This window comes from Rhinoderma darwinii, chromosome 6 (assembly GCF_050947455.1).
Source record: "Rhinoderma darwinii isolate aRhiDar2 chromosome 6, aRhiDar2.hap1, whole genome shotgun sequence".
In the NCBI taxonomy this organism is placed as follows: Eukaryota; Metazoa; Chordata; class Amphibia; order Anura; family Rhinodermatidae; genus Rhinoderma; species Rhinoderma darwinii.
In genome coordinates, this window is record NC_134692.1 from 117,701,567 (window position 1) to 117,715,438 (window position 13,872).

The 13,872-nt window shown below is 41.6% G+C and overlaps 1 protein-coding gene across 1 annotated transcript; it reads left to right on the top strand.

The window, feature by feature from the left end:
* Window positions 1-359: 359 nt before the first annotated feature.
* Window positions 360-11,823, top strand: LOC142656631 (uncharacterized). Its single transcript, XM_075831556.1, has 3 exons — window positions 360-1,171; window positions 3,534-3,736; window positions 11,704-11,823. Exons 1-3 carry the CDS (start codon window positions 493-495, stop codon window positions 11,821-11,823), a joined length of 1,002 nt encoding a protein of 333 aa, XP_075687671.1. The 5' UTR covers window positions 360-492.
* The last annotated feature ends 2,049 nt before the right edge of the window (window positions 11,824-13,872 follow it).

A 13,872-nucleotide genomic window follows, 5' to 3' on the forward strand; every position in this document is an offset into this window, starting at 1 on the left:
TTTTTGGTGTTTGGCCTGGATAAAATCTAGCTAAATGTAAAGTGTGGAAGTCCCAGTGGAGCATTACTGTCAGGGGCCCCCCAGGCTATTGCCTGGGGGACACATGGTCGCACGGCCCCCCATAAGTTGTTAATAAAATATGTTTTTTTGCTTGGTATGTTTTTCTCTCCCCCTTTCCCTCTTTTCTCCATTTGTTATTTTATATTAGAATGGTACTTACCATCGTGGTGTCCCCCGGGTAAGCTGTGCTGGTGGCACGAGCCGGTTTCCAGATGTTTCTGTCTCTGGGCAGTTTGGAGTTGGTCCCAGCTGATTGGACCTAGGTCAGCTGTGCAATTGCATGAGCAGGTTCTGGCAGATTCTATCTCCAGGCAGTTTTGTGGAAGGCCAGCTGATTGGTCATTGATAAAATCCTAAAGGCGGGAAAATTGGACATAAAAGGAGCAGTTCATCGTGGTCAAGCAGCCAGTTTTTGAAGATTGGACCGTCGCCATGGATGTCCTGCTGATGGAGCTGATCAGAAGAGCGGAGTCGGAAGGAGGAGAAAACTGGCTGAGGCAATGCCTAGCAGCAGCGCCGTCGAGGGAAGTCGAGGGAAGAAGCGAACTTGCTGGGCTGGAAGACGACATAGAGGAAGCAGTGTCTCCTGCTGGGTCGTCGCTCGAGGTGCCGTCATCAGCTGCAGCCAAGAGGATGAAGTCTGCAGCAGAGTCATCACTGAGGGTGGAGCGCAGTTCCGGACGTTCGCTCCAGGTGCCAGAGCTTGAGAGGAGGCGGCCGACCGTGGCATCAAAGAAGGTGGCGCACAGTGCCGGAAGTGCGCAGCAAGTGCCGGCGCAATTGGCTAACCCGCTGGCCAGAAGTTTAGTCAGAGAACGGGAGACAACAGGTTGGTCGGGTACCCCCTCCTGCTCCAAGGATGGTGTGGAGGACACAGCGGAAGCGCCGGCCTCACTGGTTTTAGAGGCGGCGCAGGACTTTTCTTCAGAGCTGCAACCGAGGAAGAGGAGCCGGAAGACTAGGGTGGCTTATTCCCCACCCCCGCCAGTATCAAGGAGAAGAAGAGGTCCCAGGAGTCAACTTTCCTGTCAGCAAGTTTCCCCAGGATCTACAGGCACGCAGCAGGAGGTAGCAGAAGTGGTGCACGACCCAGGACAGGTGGAACAGAGTGGTGAGATGCCAGCTATCCCTTATCTGTCCCACCCCATCCCCCCTCCCCTCAATTCTAATGTAATGTTTGATATTTTAAAATTATTAGCTGATTTGGTCAGTAAGTCGGCTGTTCCTGCTAGTTCCCCCGCTGATGTATGGAAGCATAGTAGTCAGCATTTACAGAATGCTGGTTTTAGTAATATTCCTGTTTTAGAGAAAGGAATTGGTGTTTCGGAAACTTGCTGTAAGGAAGTGATGTCTTGCGATATTTCGCCATTAGGTTTTCATTTACAGCCAGCAATTAAGGAGCGTATTTGGAGGAACGAGTTTATAGATTTATTTTCTTTATTACCATCCGCGAAGGAGACTCTTGTCAAGCAGGATGGTAAGTCTGATAAAGATGAGGATAAAAAACGTTCTCCTCCTAAGTCTTTCTTTAACTGGCTACAGGCGTTCTGTATCTATGCTTCACTTTTAGGGGAAAAGTCTTTCATTAATTCTAGTAATTTATTTCAGCATGTAGACATTATTCTTGAGGCTTACCGCCAGTTTGGTGGTTTAGCATGGTACAATTATGATGAAATGTTTCGCCAGAAGATGGCAGTGTACCCTTCATTAAAATGGGGCACTAAGGATGTTGGTTTGTGGCTTAGTTTAATGCTTCCACAAAGGTCAGCACCCAAGCAGCAGCCTAGTTCTCAGAATACGTTGAGGAAAGGAGTTTGCTTTGCTTATAATGAAGCTCAGTGTAAATGGTTGAACAATTGTCGGTATAAACATGAATGTTCCTTTTGTGGGGGTTCGCACCCAATGTGTCGCTGTTTTAAAAGAGCAAACCAGTCTCAACCCCCTAGTTCCAAAGAACAGTTATCCAAAAGCATGGACGCCAGTGAAATTAATAAGAATGGCGCCATGGCTAGAAATGTTCCCAGACAGGGAGAAAGCTAATTTAATTTTTAACGGTTTTAAGTTTGGTTTTGATATCCCTTCTTTCAAAGGATCTGGTTGTTGCTGGGTGGATAATTTGAAATCCATCCAGCAGCATAAGGATATTGTGCATCAGAAAATCCTGAAAGAGCTTGAAACTGGCAGGATCGCTGGTCCTTTTATACATCCGCCGTTTACAAACTTTAGACTTTCACCTTTAGGAATTGTCCCTAAGAAGGAATTGAATTCATTCCGTTTAATACATCACCTTTCTTACCCGTTTAAGGCTTCATTAAATGATGATGCTGACAAGTCTAAAGCGACAGTACACTATGCTTCGTTTGATCAGGCTGTCTCTTTATTGAGACAGTTTGGTCAAAATGCTTTTTTAGCAAAAGCTGATATCAAATCAGCTTTCCGTTTACTACCAGTTAACCCTGCAGGTTTCAACTCTCTAGGTTTTCAATTTGAAGGTGATTATTTTTATGACAAATGTTTACCAATGGGTTTTTCTTTATCTTGTTTCTATTTTGAGGCATTTTCATCCTTTTTACATTGGGTAGTGCAGAAGCAAATTCCGGATGGAGGTGTTCTGCACTATCTTGATGATTTTTTGTTTATAGGTGATGCTAGTTCTGAGTTATGTTATTCCTTATTGTTAAAATTTGTCGAGTTTATGAAATTTTTTGGTGTTCCGTTAGCTGAAGAGAAGACTGTGTTTCCATGTAGGTCATTAGAATTTTTAGGTATTAGAATAGATTCTGAGAGAATGGAATTTAGTTTACCAGAGGAAAAAGTTGTTAAAGTTAAGGGTTTCTTTAGTCAGTATGTTAGCTAGGAAGAAATGTTCATTACGTGATATGCAGTCACTGTTAGGGTTGTTGAGCTTTGCCTCTAGAGTTATTCCTATGGGATGAGTTTTTTCAAAGCGGCTGTATTTTTCAACAAGGGGTCTTAAGTCACCTAGGTCCCATATTAGGTTAACGGTTCAGCTAAAAGAAGATTTAGCTGTATGGCTAGAATTGTTATCTAAATTTAATGGACGCAGTTGCTGGCAGTTTAATTTTGAGGATTCTGACTCTTTGTCTTTATTTACGGATGCAGCCGGTAGTATGGGCTACGGGGCATTCTTTAATGGTCAATGGTCGGCTGAGTTATGGCCCAGTGCTTGGCGTGTAAGCAAAGTTACTTCAAATATTGTCTTATTGGAATTATTTCCGGTTTTGGTAGCCATAGTTGTATGGGGTCATTATTTTAAGAATAGGAGAATTTTGTTGTTTACGGATAACAAAGGTGTGGTCTTTGCAATTAACACATTATCTTCAAAATGTGAATTAGTAGTTAAGATATTAAGACATTTAACTTTATGTTGTCTGAAGTTGAACATCTGGTTGAAAGCTAGCTATATAGAAGGAAAAAAGAATGATATAGCAGATTCATTATCTCGTTGTCAGTGGCGGAGGTTCAGAACGATGGCACCAGAAGCGGAGCTTTGTGGAATTCCGTGTCCTCCTCATTTATGGAATCTGATTTGGGACTAATCTATGTTAATATTCAGAGATCCTTGGCTCCAAGAACATGGGCTGATTATTCAGCTGCTTGGAAGGAGTGGGTTAATTTCTGTGTTAATGAGAACTGTAATTTCTTTCATAATGAGGTAGGTCTAGTTTTAAAATTTGTATGTAGCCTGATTAGTAGGAGGCTGTCATTTGCCTCCATTTCTAAGTCTCTGGCAGGCATCTCTTTCTTTCTTAAATTAAACAGTTGTCCGGCTATTTCTTCGCTCTTCCCAGTTAAGCAGCTTTTGAAAGGTTACCATAGGTCAGCTCCGGTTGTGGAAAGACGAAGGCCTATTTCATTAGATTTGTTGTTAAAATTATTCAATGTGTTACATTTAGTTTGTTTTAGTAATTTTGAAGTGTGTTTGTTTAGAACAGCATTTGTGTTAATGTTCTTTGCAGCCTTGAGAATAAGCGAACTGGTGGCAGAGAGTAAAGTTTCAGTCCCGGGCCTTTCATTTCAGGATGTTAGTTGCAAAATTGACCATGTTTTGTTATTGTTAAAAAAATCTAAGACAGATCAATTAGGAAAAGGTCGTTTGGTTAGAATTAATCAGTTTTCGGGTTCTGTTCTTTGCCCAGTTTCTAATGTTAAACATTGGTTGTCAATCAGGCCGAGTCTTGGGGTTGCTTTCCTGATTCATCAGAATGGGGATCAGCTGTCCAGATTTCAGTTTAACTCTGTTTTGAAGAAATGTTTGAAGTCCCTGAAGTTGGAGCATTTAAAAATATCCTCCCATTCGTTTAGAATAGGTGCAGCTACGGAAGCTGCACAGTTAGGAATTGATGAAGGGATTATAAAAAGAATTGGAAGGTGGGAGTCTAATAGATTTAAACTTTATGTTCGACCAGACTTGTTAGTAGTGTAATTATATATCCACAGGTAAGCGTTTGGTTGTTTGGATCCTTGGCCACTCTTTTATATTTTGGGCACAGAAGAGAGCCGCGAGAAGGTCCTATACAGAAAATTTGTCTATGGATCCGCTAGTTTTTTCGGTTTTTTGGCATGGGGTAAGGGGTTTGCAATGGAAGAACGTGTTTTCTTTAGTTAAATCACTGAGTTCTTATTGGCCGGATCCGAATTTAATTATCATCCATGCTGGAGGCAATGACCTAGGTAAAGAAAAGACTTTGGACTTACTTTGGGAAATGAGAAGGGATATAGCCTTGATAAAATGTCTTTTCCCTGACGCTAATATTTCTTTTTCAGAGATTATTCCAAGACTGCTATGGTCCTCTGGAAATTATAAGTTTTTGAATCGAATCCGTAAAAGGATTAATAGAGCCATGTCTAAATACATGTCGGTCCTCGGTGGTCTTTCTTATAGACACAGTGACCTTGAAGACCTCACAGACGGGCTGTTCAGAAATGATTGTATACATCTTTCTGATGTGGGTATCGACATTTTCAATTTGGGCCTGCAGAATTTAATTGAAGAATGGCTGCGGTGTTTTGGGGGGGCCATGTCTTGGTAATGTCATGGCTTGTGGGGTTTGTCACCCAGCTAATGCTGGGCGGACTTGGTTTTTATTGGTCAAAATATTTATATTTTATTATTTATTCGATTATTTATGGTTATTCTCTTCGAATTATTTTATCTTAGGTTACCCTTAATAAACACCGTGGCCATTTTTATCCAAAGAAACTGTTGTCATGTTTTATTTCATTTTGATTGAGTATTGTGGGGTTTGTGCTACCATGTCAGGGGCCCCCCAGGCTATTGCCTGGGGGACACATGGTCGCACGGCCCCCATAAGTTGTTAATAAAATATGTTTTTTTGCTTGGTATGTTTTTCTCTCCCCCTTTCCCTCTTTTCTCCATTTGTTATTTTATATTAGAATGGTACTTACCATCGTGGTGTCCCCCGGGTAAGCTGTGCTGGTGGCACGAGCCGGTTTCCAGATGTTTCTGTCTCTGGGCAGTTTGGAGTTGGTCCCAGCTGATTGGACCTAGGTCAGCTGTGCAATTGCACGAGCAGGTTCTGGCAGATTCTATCTCCAGGCAGTTTTGTGGAAGGCCAGCTGATTGGTCATTGATAAAATCCTAAAGGCGGGAAAATTGGACATAAAAGGAGCAGTTCATCGTGGTCAAGCAGCCAGTTTTTGAAGATTGGAACGTCGCCCACCCTCCCGCCCTATTGTTCTTAAATTCCTTCACGTCACGTTGTTTGTTAGAGGGGTTTGTCACCCAGCTAATGCTGGGCGGACTTGGTTTTTATTGGTCAAAATATTTATATTTTATTATTTATTCGATTATTTATGGTTATTCTCTTCGAATTATTTTATCTTAGGTTACCCTTAATAAACACCGTGGCCATTTTTATCCAAAGAAACTGTTGTCATGTTTTATTTCATTTTGATTGAGTATTGTGGGGTTTGTGCTACCATGTGCATATGTAGCAAAGAAGTAAAAAACTGTGTGTATAAATAACACTTGCACTCTAATTCCAATGCAAAAAATAGAAGTTTTGTTTTGATCCAAATATCAACACATGTAGACCACAAAACATTTCAAAGCATTTAAAACCTACACATATACCCCTACATAGGGCCATCCATAATGGGATGAAACCCCTGCTTGGACACCACTATAAAGTTCAAATAATCTCCCCTCCAGGGATGAATGACATATCAATTTAACATCACATTGACGATACACATCAACAAAAAAGGATATCAGTGCAATATAACTATCAATACATCATTATAGTGTGGGCATCCATCTAACACCCCACACGTATCTTCACATTCTACAGTTTCCTCAGGGGTAAACATAAGTGGAGCATTAGATGGAACCCCATGGTATCAATGAGGAACTCTTATCTGCGAAGTTCTATCGTTAGATATACGGCAGTTCAGTCTCGTTATTTTTATTTTTTCGCTCCTTTTTCTTATAACTGATAACATATAAATATACAGTGAAGGAAATAAGTATTTGATCCCTTGCTGATTTTGTAAGTTTGCCCACTGTCAAAGACATGAACAGTCTAGAATTTTTAGGCTAGGTTAATTTTACCAGTGAGAGATAGATTATATTTTAAAAAAAAACAGAAAATCACATAGTCTAAATTATATATATTTATTTGCATTGTGCACAGAGAAATAAGTATTTGATCCCTTTGGCAAACAAGACTTAATACTTGGTGGCAAAACCCTTGTTGGCAAGCACAGCAGTCAGACGTTTTTTGTATTAGATGATGAGGTTTGCACACATGTTAGATGGAATTTTGGCCCACTCCTCTTTGCAGATCATCTGTAAATCATTAAGATTTCGAGGCTGTCGCTTGGCAACTCGGATCTTCAGCTCCCTCCATAAGTTTTCGATGGGATTAAGGTATGGAGACTGGCTAGGCCACTCCATGACCTTAATGTGCTTCTTTTTGAGCCACTCCTTTGTTGTCTTGGCTGTATGTTTCGGGTCATTGTCGTGCTGGAAGACCCGGCCACGAGCCATTTTTAATGTCCTGGTGGAGGGAAGGCGGTTGTCACTCAGGATTTGACGGTACATGGCTCCATCCATTCTCCCATTGATGCGGTGAAGTAGTCCTGTGCCCTTAGCAGAGAAACACCCCCAAAACATAATGTTTCCACCTCCATGCTTGACAGTGGGGACGGTGTTCTTTGGGTCATAGGCAGCATTTCTCTTCCTCCAAACACGGCGAGTTGAGTTAATGCCAAAGAGCTCAATTTTAGTCTCATCTGACCACAGCACCTTCTCCCAATCACTCTCAGAATCATCCAGATGTTCATTTGCAAACTTCAGATGGGCCTGTACATGTGCCTTCTTGAGCAGGGGGACCTTTCGGGCACTGCAGGATTTTAATCCATTATGGCGTAATGTGTTACCAATGGTTTTCTTGGTGACTGTGGTCCCAGCTGCCTTGAGATCATTAACAAGTTCCCCCGTATAGTTTTCGGCTGAGCTCTCACCTTCCTCAGGATCAAGGATACCCCACGAGGTGAGATTTTGCATGGAGCCCCAGATCGATGTCGATTGACAGTCATTTTATATGTCTTCCATTTTCTTACTATTGCACCAACAGTTGTCTCCTTCTCACCCAGCGTCTTACTTATGGTTTTGTAGCCCATTCCAGCCTTGTGCAGGTCTATGATCTTGTCCCTGACATCCTTAGAAAGCTCTTTGGTCTTGCCCATGTTGTAGAGGTTAGAGTCAGACTGATTAATTGAGTCTGTGGACAGGAGTCTTTTATACAGGTGACCATTTAAGACAGCTGTCTTTAATGCAGGCACCAAGTTGATTTGGAGCGTGTAACTGGTCTGGAGGAGGCTGAACTCTTAATGGTTGGTAGGGGATCAAATACTTATTTCTCTGTGCACAATGCAAATAAATATATATAATTTTGACTATGTGATTTTTTTTTTTTAATATAATCTATCTCTCACTGGTAAAATTAACCTAGCCTAAAAATTATAGACTGTTCATGTCTTTGACAGTGGGCAAACTTACAAAATCGGCAAGGGATCAAATACTTAGTTCCTTCACTGTGTGTATATATATATATATATATATATATATATATATATATACATATATTATGAGTGTTGGTTGCTATCATTATTGTTTATTCATTTTATTTTTTAGTTCTAGAATTATAAATAGGGATGGACTTTTTATGCTTATGCCAGTGATCTTGGCATTTAAATATGGGATAACATTCCGGTTGATGGCTTGCCTACTTTCATGTGGTTTTATATAACGCTTCTTGGCCATAATGAAATGTCTCTTGCTGGTCTAAAGAGCCGGGCTTGGACTCATCTTTTTTCTAGCAGTTTGTTTTTGGATCGTACAGACAACTATTGAACCTGCTTACTGAGGAGATGCTGGCCCCAACCTTTTATGTGATGTTTGTTGCTTACTGTCATGTGATCCTTCACAAGGCTCTTTGGCGATAATGAAATGTATTTTGCTCTCATTCATCTATAGATACATGCTTGGATTTATTTCATCTTCCATGTCTCATATTTGAACTGCACAGAAGTCTATTGGACCGGCTTGTTGAGAAGATATTATCCTTAATCTGACATTCGGGACTGTCCATAAAATTGAACGTGTACATATCCATCATTGTGTGTACTCTCATGGACATTGATGAGATCCATATAAATACTGCATCACAGGACTCATGAAAGGCTTATTCATCATTAATTTCTGTTTCTTATGTAGTTGTGATTTTCATGTATAGAAATTATTCTATCATAACTATATAGATTGATGATGACATTGAGTCCTCCCCTATACAGTTTTTGGGGGTCCTATGAGAGGAGAATTATTCTTATTTTCTAGATATTATATTTATGGAAGATCACTTTGATTTTGCACTTACAAGTTGATGCGCTCATGTTTTTGCGAAACGGCTCTTGGTGTGTAGTCGCATGTGTTTATAACGCACCAAATATAACGGCACCAATATCTAAATAACGGAGGAGGATAGAAACATAATTTAAGTGACACAAGGTTTGTGCGGCAGTGCCTATTACATGGTGCACTCAGCTGCACGTCTGGGCTGGTGAAAGGCTCTCTAATAATTTCTCCTCTCCAGTATGACAGATTCTCCATTACAATATTGACTTATTGATGACTTTTTGTACCACACAACTGTGGAATGTTTTGGACAAATTATTTCTATGCATATGAATCAAGTAGTGTTGTTTTCCATAAATAAGATCTGCTTCGCAAGACAATTTGAAGAGGAACAGTAAAATTAGAGATGACGTGAGACTGAAGATTTGCTAAATAGTTCCTGATGTTTTTAGAGCACAAAATAAAATGTAAATCGCTAGAATTGAGCAAATTTAAATGTGTACAAGCAAAACTCAAAAGAAAATAAAAATCAGGGTATTCTTTATCCTTTAGTCCCTATAAAAAAATAGAATTTCTTTCGCAAGTTATTTACATTAACTACAATTATTAAACAAACAATAATTGACTGCATAATTATTCACACCTGTTACTATAAATTATCAATGGAAAAGCTCATTGGTTTAGTAAGTCCCACATTTAGGACTTATTCACACGTAGCAAACCCATGACAAGACTGAGAAGTCCTCAGTCACATGGAGATGTCCTAAATGTACAGGGTGGGCCATTTATATGGATACACCTAAATAAAATGGGAATGGTTGGTGATATTAACTTCCTGTTTGTGGCACATTAGTATATGGGAGGGGGGAAACTTTTCAAGCTGGGTGTTGACCATGGCGGCCATTTTGAAGTCGGCCATTTTGTATCCAACTTTAGTTTTTTCAATGGGAAGAGGGTCATGTGACACATCAAACTTATCGAGAATTTCACAAGAAAAACAATGGTGTGCTTGGTTTTAACGTTACTTTATTCTTTCATGAGTTATTTACAAGTTTCTGACCACTTATAAAATGTGTTCAAAGTGCTGCCCATTGTGTTGGATTGTTAATGCAACCCTCTTCTCCCACTCTTCACACACTGATAGCAACACCGCAGAAGAAATGCTAGCACAGGCTTCCAGTATCCGTAGTTTCAGTTGCTGCACATCTCGTATCTTCACAGCATAGACAATTGCCTTCAGATTACCCCAAAGATAAAAGTCAGATAAGGGGGTCAGATCGGGATACCTAGGGGGCCATTCAACTGGCCCACGATGACCAATCCACTTTCCAGGAAACTGTTCATCTAGGAATGCTCGGACCTGACACCCATAATGACATAAATAACTCATGAAAGAATAAAGTAACGTTAAAACCAAGCACACCATTGTTTTTCTTGTGAAATTCTCGATAAGTTTGATGTGTCACATGACCCTCTTCCCATTGAAAAAACTAAAGTTGGATACAAAATGGCCGACTTCAAAATGGCCGCCATGGTCAACACCCAGCTTGAAAAGTTCCCCCCCTCCCATATACTAATGTGCCACAAACAGGAAGTTAATATCACCAACCATTCCCATTTTATTTAGGTGTATCCATATAAATGGCCTACCCTGTAGTATAAATACACTTCTATCTGGAATGTCCAACTGCTAATGAGTCTGTTCCTACCAAATTATGAGGAGGTGAAGTCAAAAGAATACTTTAAATAACTGTGACAATGTTATTGAAAAGTACCAGTCAGGGGATGAATTTTCCAAGGAACGAAACCACTCTAAATACATTCAAGTCAATCATTAAAACATGGAAATAATACGGCACAGTTGAGACTGTGCCGGAAGGTTACAAGTAAGGCAAGGATGATGGAGGCCATCTAGGGCTGGCCGTAGGGATGTACAACCTGTATGGACGCATAAGCCGTCCCTGTTTAAGGGGACACCATAGAGGGCTGGCATATGTGGCATGTGTGGAGCCATTATTTGGTCACTGTATGACGGTATTATTTGAGCACTGTATGTGGGTATTGTTTTTGTGTGTATTGTGTGGCACTATTAACTGGCATTGTACAGAATATAATTTTTGCAGTGTATGGTAGTAACGGCACGGTATAGTGTTGTTATTTATGGTAACTGTATGGAAGTATTATTTGGACAATATATGGCAGTTATTTGGGTTTAATCATGTAAATAATTATGTACTATTTGAAATGGTTATTCGTACACTCACACACAATATGGAGGAGGTGTGCCATAGGTGGTTATTTGTACATTCGCACACAATATGCTGGAGGTGCGCCAAGAATCTATAATAACTCATAATAAATTACAGCCTTTTATAGTTGAGATGGGAGAGACTGTACAGTGCTTCATCAGTGGCAACAAGAAAGCCACTATTAAAAAAAAATAGGGATGGTTGGCTACAGTTTTCCTTAAGACACATTGAGATAGTCAAGAAAAATCAATATGAAAAAGGTTATGTGGTTAGATGAGAGGAATACATTAGGCTGTTTACAGGGAAATCCCAGAGAAAAACTTTCTGCATTCCGCAAGACAAGCTATACATCGTGCCCATGGGGCCCACATGGGATTCCAGTGCCACCAGTTGGGCATCGCTGGCCTGAATGAGCAAACTTCTCCTATCATTTCTAGGTCTATACTGATTTTAATCTAGTTTTAAATGACTTTTCTTTCTTTTTTGTTTTAGAACAATCCTAAACTCAGGCCAACTTCAAATCTAGAGCAAAAAAAAAATTCGGTCACAACAGACACAAGATTCAATGGCACAATAGCTTGTAATGATATTTCCTATCAGAAAAACAGATGATTATGAGGAAAAGCAATTTACAGTAAGATATAAAGTTTCCAGCTCACCTGCAGCTAATCTGCAGACTTTTAATAAGATGTTCCTAACTGCTAGCAGTTCATGTATTTGAATCTGTCCATGAAACTGGAAAATAACAGTACAGATTGTCTGCCAGAGCACGAGGTAAAGTCTTCCAAGTCAGTAAGTCAATTGTGATACTGAACAGAGATAACTGAACTATCAAGATTACTGAAAGGCAGCCTTTTTTTATATGTGGGATTCATTTGGAATGTATCATCCTATGAGCTGGATTATGGAGATAGGTTCATATAAAAAAGATAACAGAGAATGTATTACATAAAATAATATTTAAAATGTAATTGGTTACAAATTTACAGGATAATGGAAAGTTATCATACAAATGGATGCAAATACTCTCACACGCACATACATGACAGACTTCCATAATAGTATCAACCACAGTGCCCCCTTTAATAGTTCCAATGATCCACATTAGTGCCATGCAGATCGTTCCCATATCAGTACTGTAACCATACCCCCCAACATTCAAGTATCACAAAGAGGGACAACCGATGCAGTACATTTTTTTATGGAGCGGAACCCCTGGCCGGAGTTGGAAATAGGGATTCCACTCAAGGAGTAGCCACTGACGTCACTGACCATATATCGACAGTAACATCAATGGCTTCCCCGAGCACAGCGCTTAAAGTAGCGCTGTGCCCGGGGCATCCTTAGCGATCGGAGGAACTAATTCTGAAGCAGGGAGCTGATGGTTCCCTGCTTCAGAATTGGCTTCAACTGTATCTGTGGGAAATACCCCTGGCCGCCCTACACACCGCCCGGATATGGGACTGTCCCGCTGAATCCGTGACGGTTGGGAGGTATGCATGTATCCCCAACAAGTAGAAATGAAGGGGCCGCAGCACTCGTACGAACATGTGGCCCTTTCAAGACAGCTGATTGGTGCAGGTCGTGGGAGCCAAAACCTAAGCGATCAACTAATTATGGCCTATCCTGAGTGTCATGATCTGTGGGTATGTGGACCCACTAGGCTGCACCACCATAGCAGAGAGGCAGCTGGCCAATCAACAGATTACCCAATCAATACAAAGTCCAGCACAAGGGTACCTAAATAGTCCAGACAGTCGCAGTGGCTAGGCACAGATAGAACTTTGATGGCAGAGGATGCCACATGTGGTGGAGGAAATCAGGCGTGGCAAATTACACCAGACGTAGTGTACGACAGCAGGCATGACCGATGGCAGAACATGACTCCAACACTCGATAGGGCTCAGGAACCAACACAGCACAAGATACAGGAACAGGTAGTAGGGCACGGGAACACTTGGGAATGGGATAACACTGAGGGACCATTCGCTAAGACTAACATGGGAAATAAAAACAACACACAGGCAGGAAGTGAAAGGGCAGGACCCCATTTAAAGTCCAGAGTGATTAGGGCTAATTTGTAATATAATTCATGTCCGCGCGCTGGCCCTTTAAGGCCGAGCACGAGCACCCTACGGGACACAGCCGAGCGGAGCGGTAGTGAGTGCTGGCATCTCCTAGGAAGGAGATGCCGGCCAGCACTCACAGATCCATGGCCAGGGCCGCCGAGGGGTGAGTAGGAACGGCAGTTCGCGGCTGTGTACGCTACAGTATCCTCCCTCATACGCCCACTCTTCTTGGGACCAGAGCGAGAGAGACATTTCTTAATGAGAGTCGGGGCATTAAGGTTCTCTTCTGGCTCCCAGGAACTCTCCTCAGGGCCAAATCCTCTCCAGTTCACCAAATCGACAGTCCCTCCTCCTACCCTCTTTCAGTCCAGGATCTCCTTCACCTCAAACACATCTTCCCCTGCTCGTTTCAGAAGAGCCCAGGCCCGGCGATTCAGCAGCCGCCTTTCTGCCCGGGTGCTTCTTCACTCAGCAGCGTCACTACCGTTGTAGCAGCCATGGCGGCTGCTAGTGGTGACACCGGGCTTGAGGGCGCCCGTGCCCCCATGGCCGGCGGCGACGCTAGCAGCCACTGCAGCTACTACAGTGGTAG

Coding starts and splice junctions, on each gene's coding strand:
- LOC142656631 (XM_075831556.1), top strand. CDS start 493: ATGGATGTCCTGCTGATGGAGCTGATCAGAAGAGCGGAGTCGGAAGGA. Junction 1,172..3,533: donor AGGACAGGTGGAACAGAGTG/GTGAGATGCCAG, acceptor TCTCGTTGTCAG/TGGCGGAGGTTCAGAACGAT. Junction 3,737..11,703: donor GTAATTTCTTTCATAATGAG/GTAGGTCTAGTT, acceptor TTTTTGTTTTAG/AACAATCCTAAACTCAGGCC.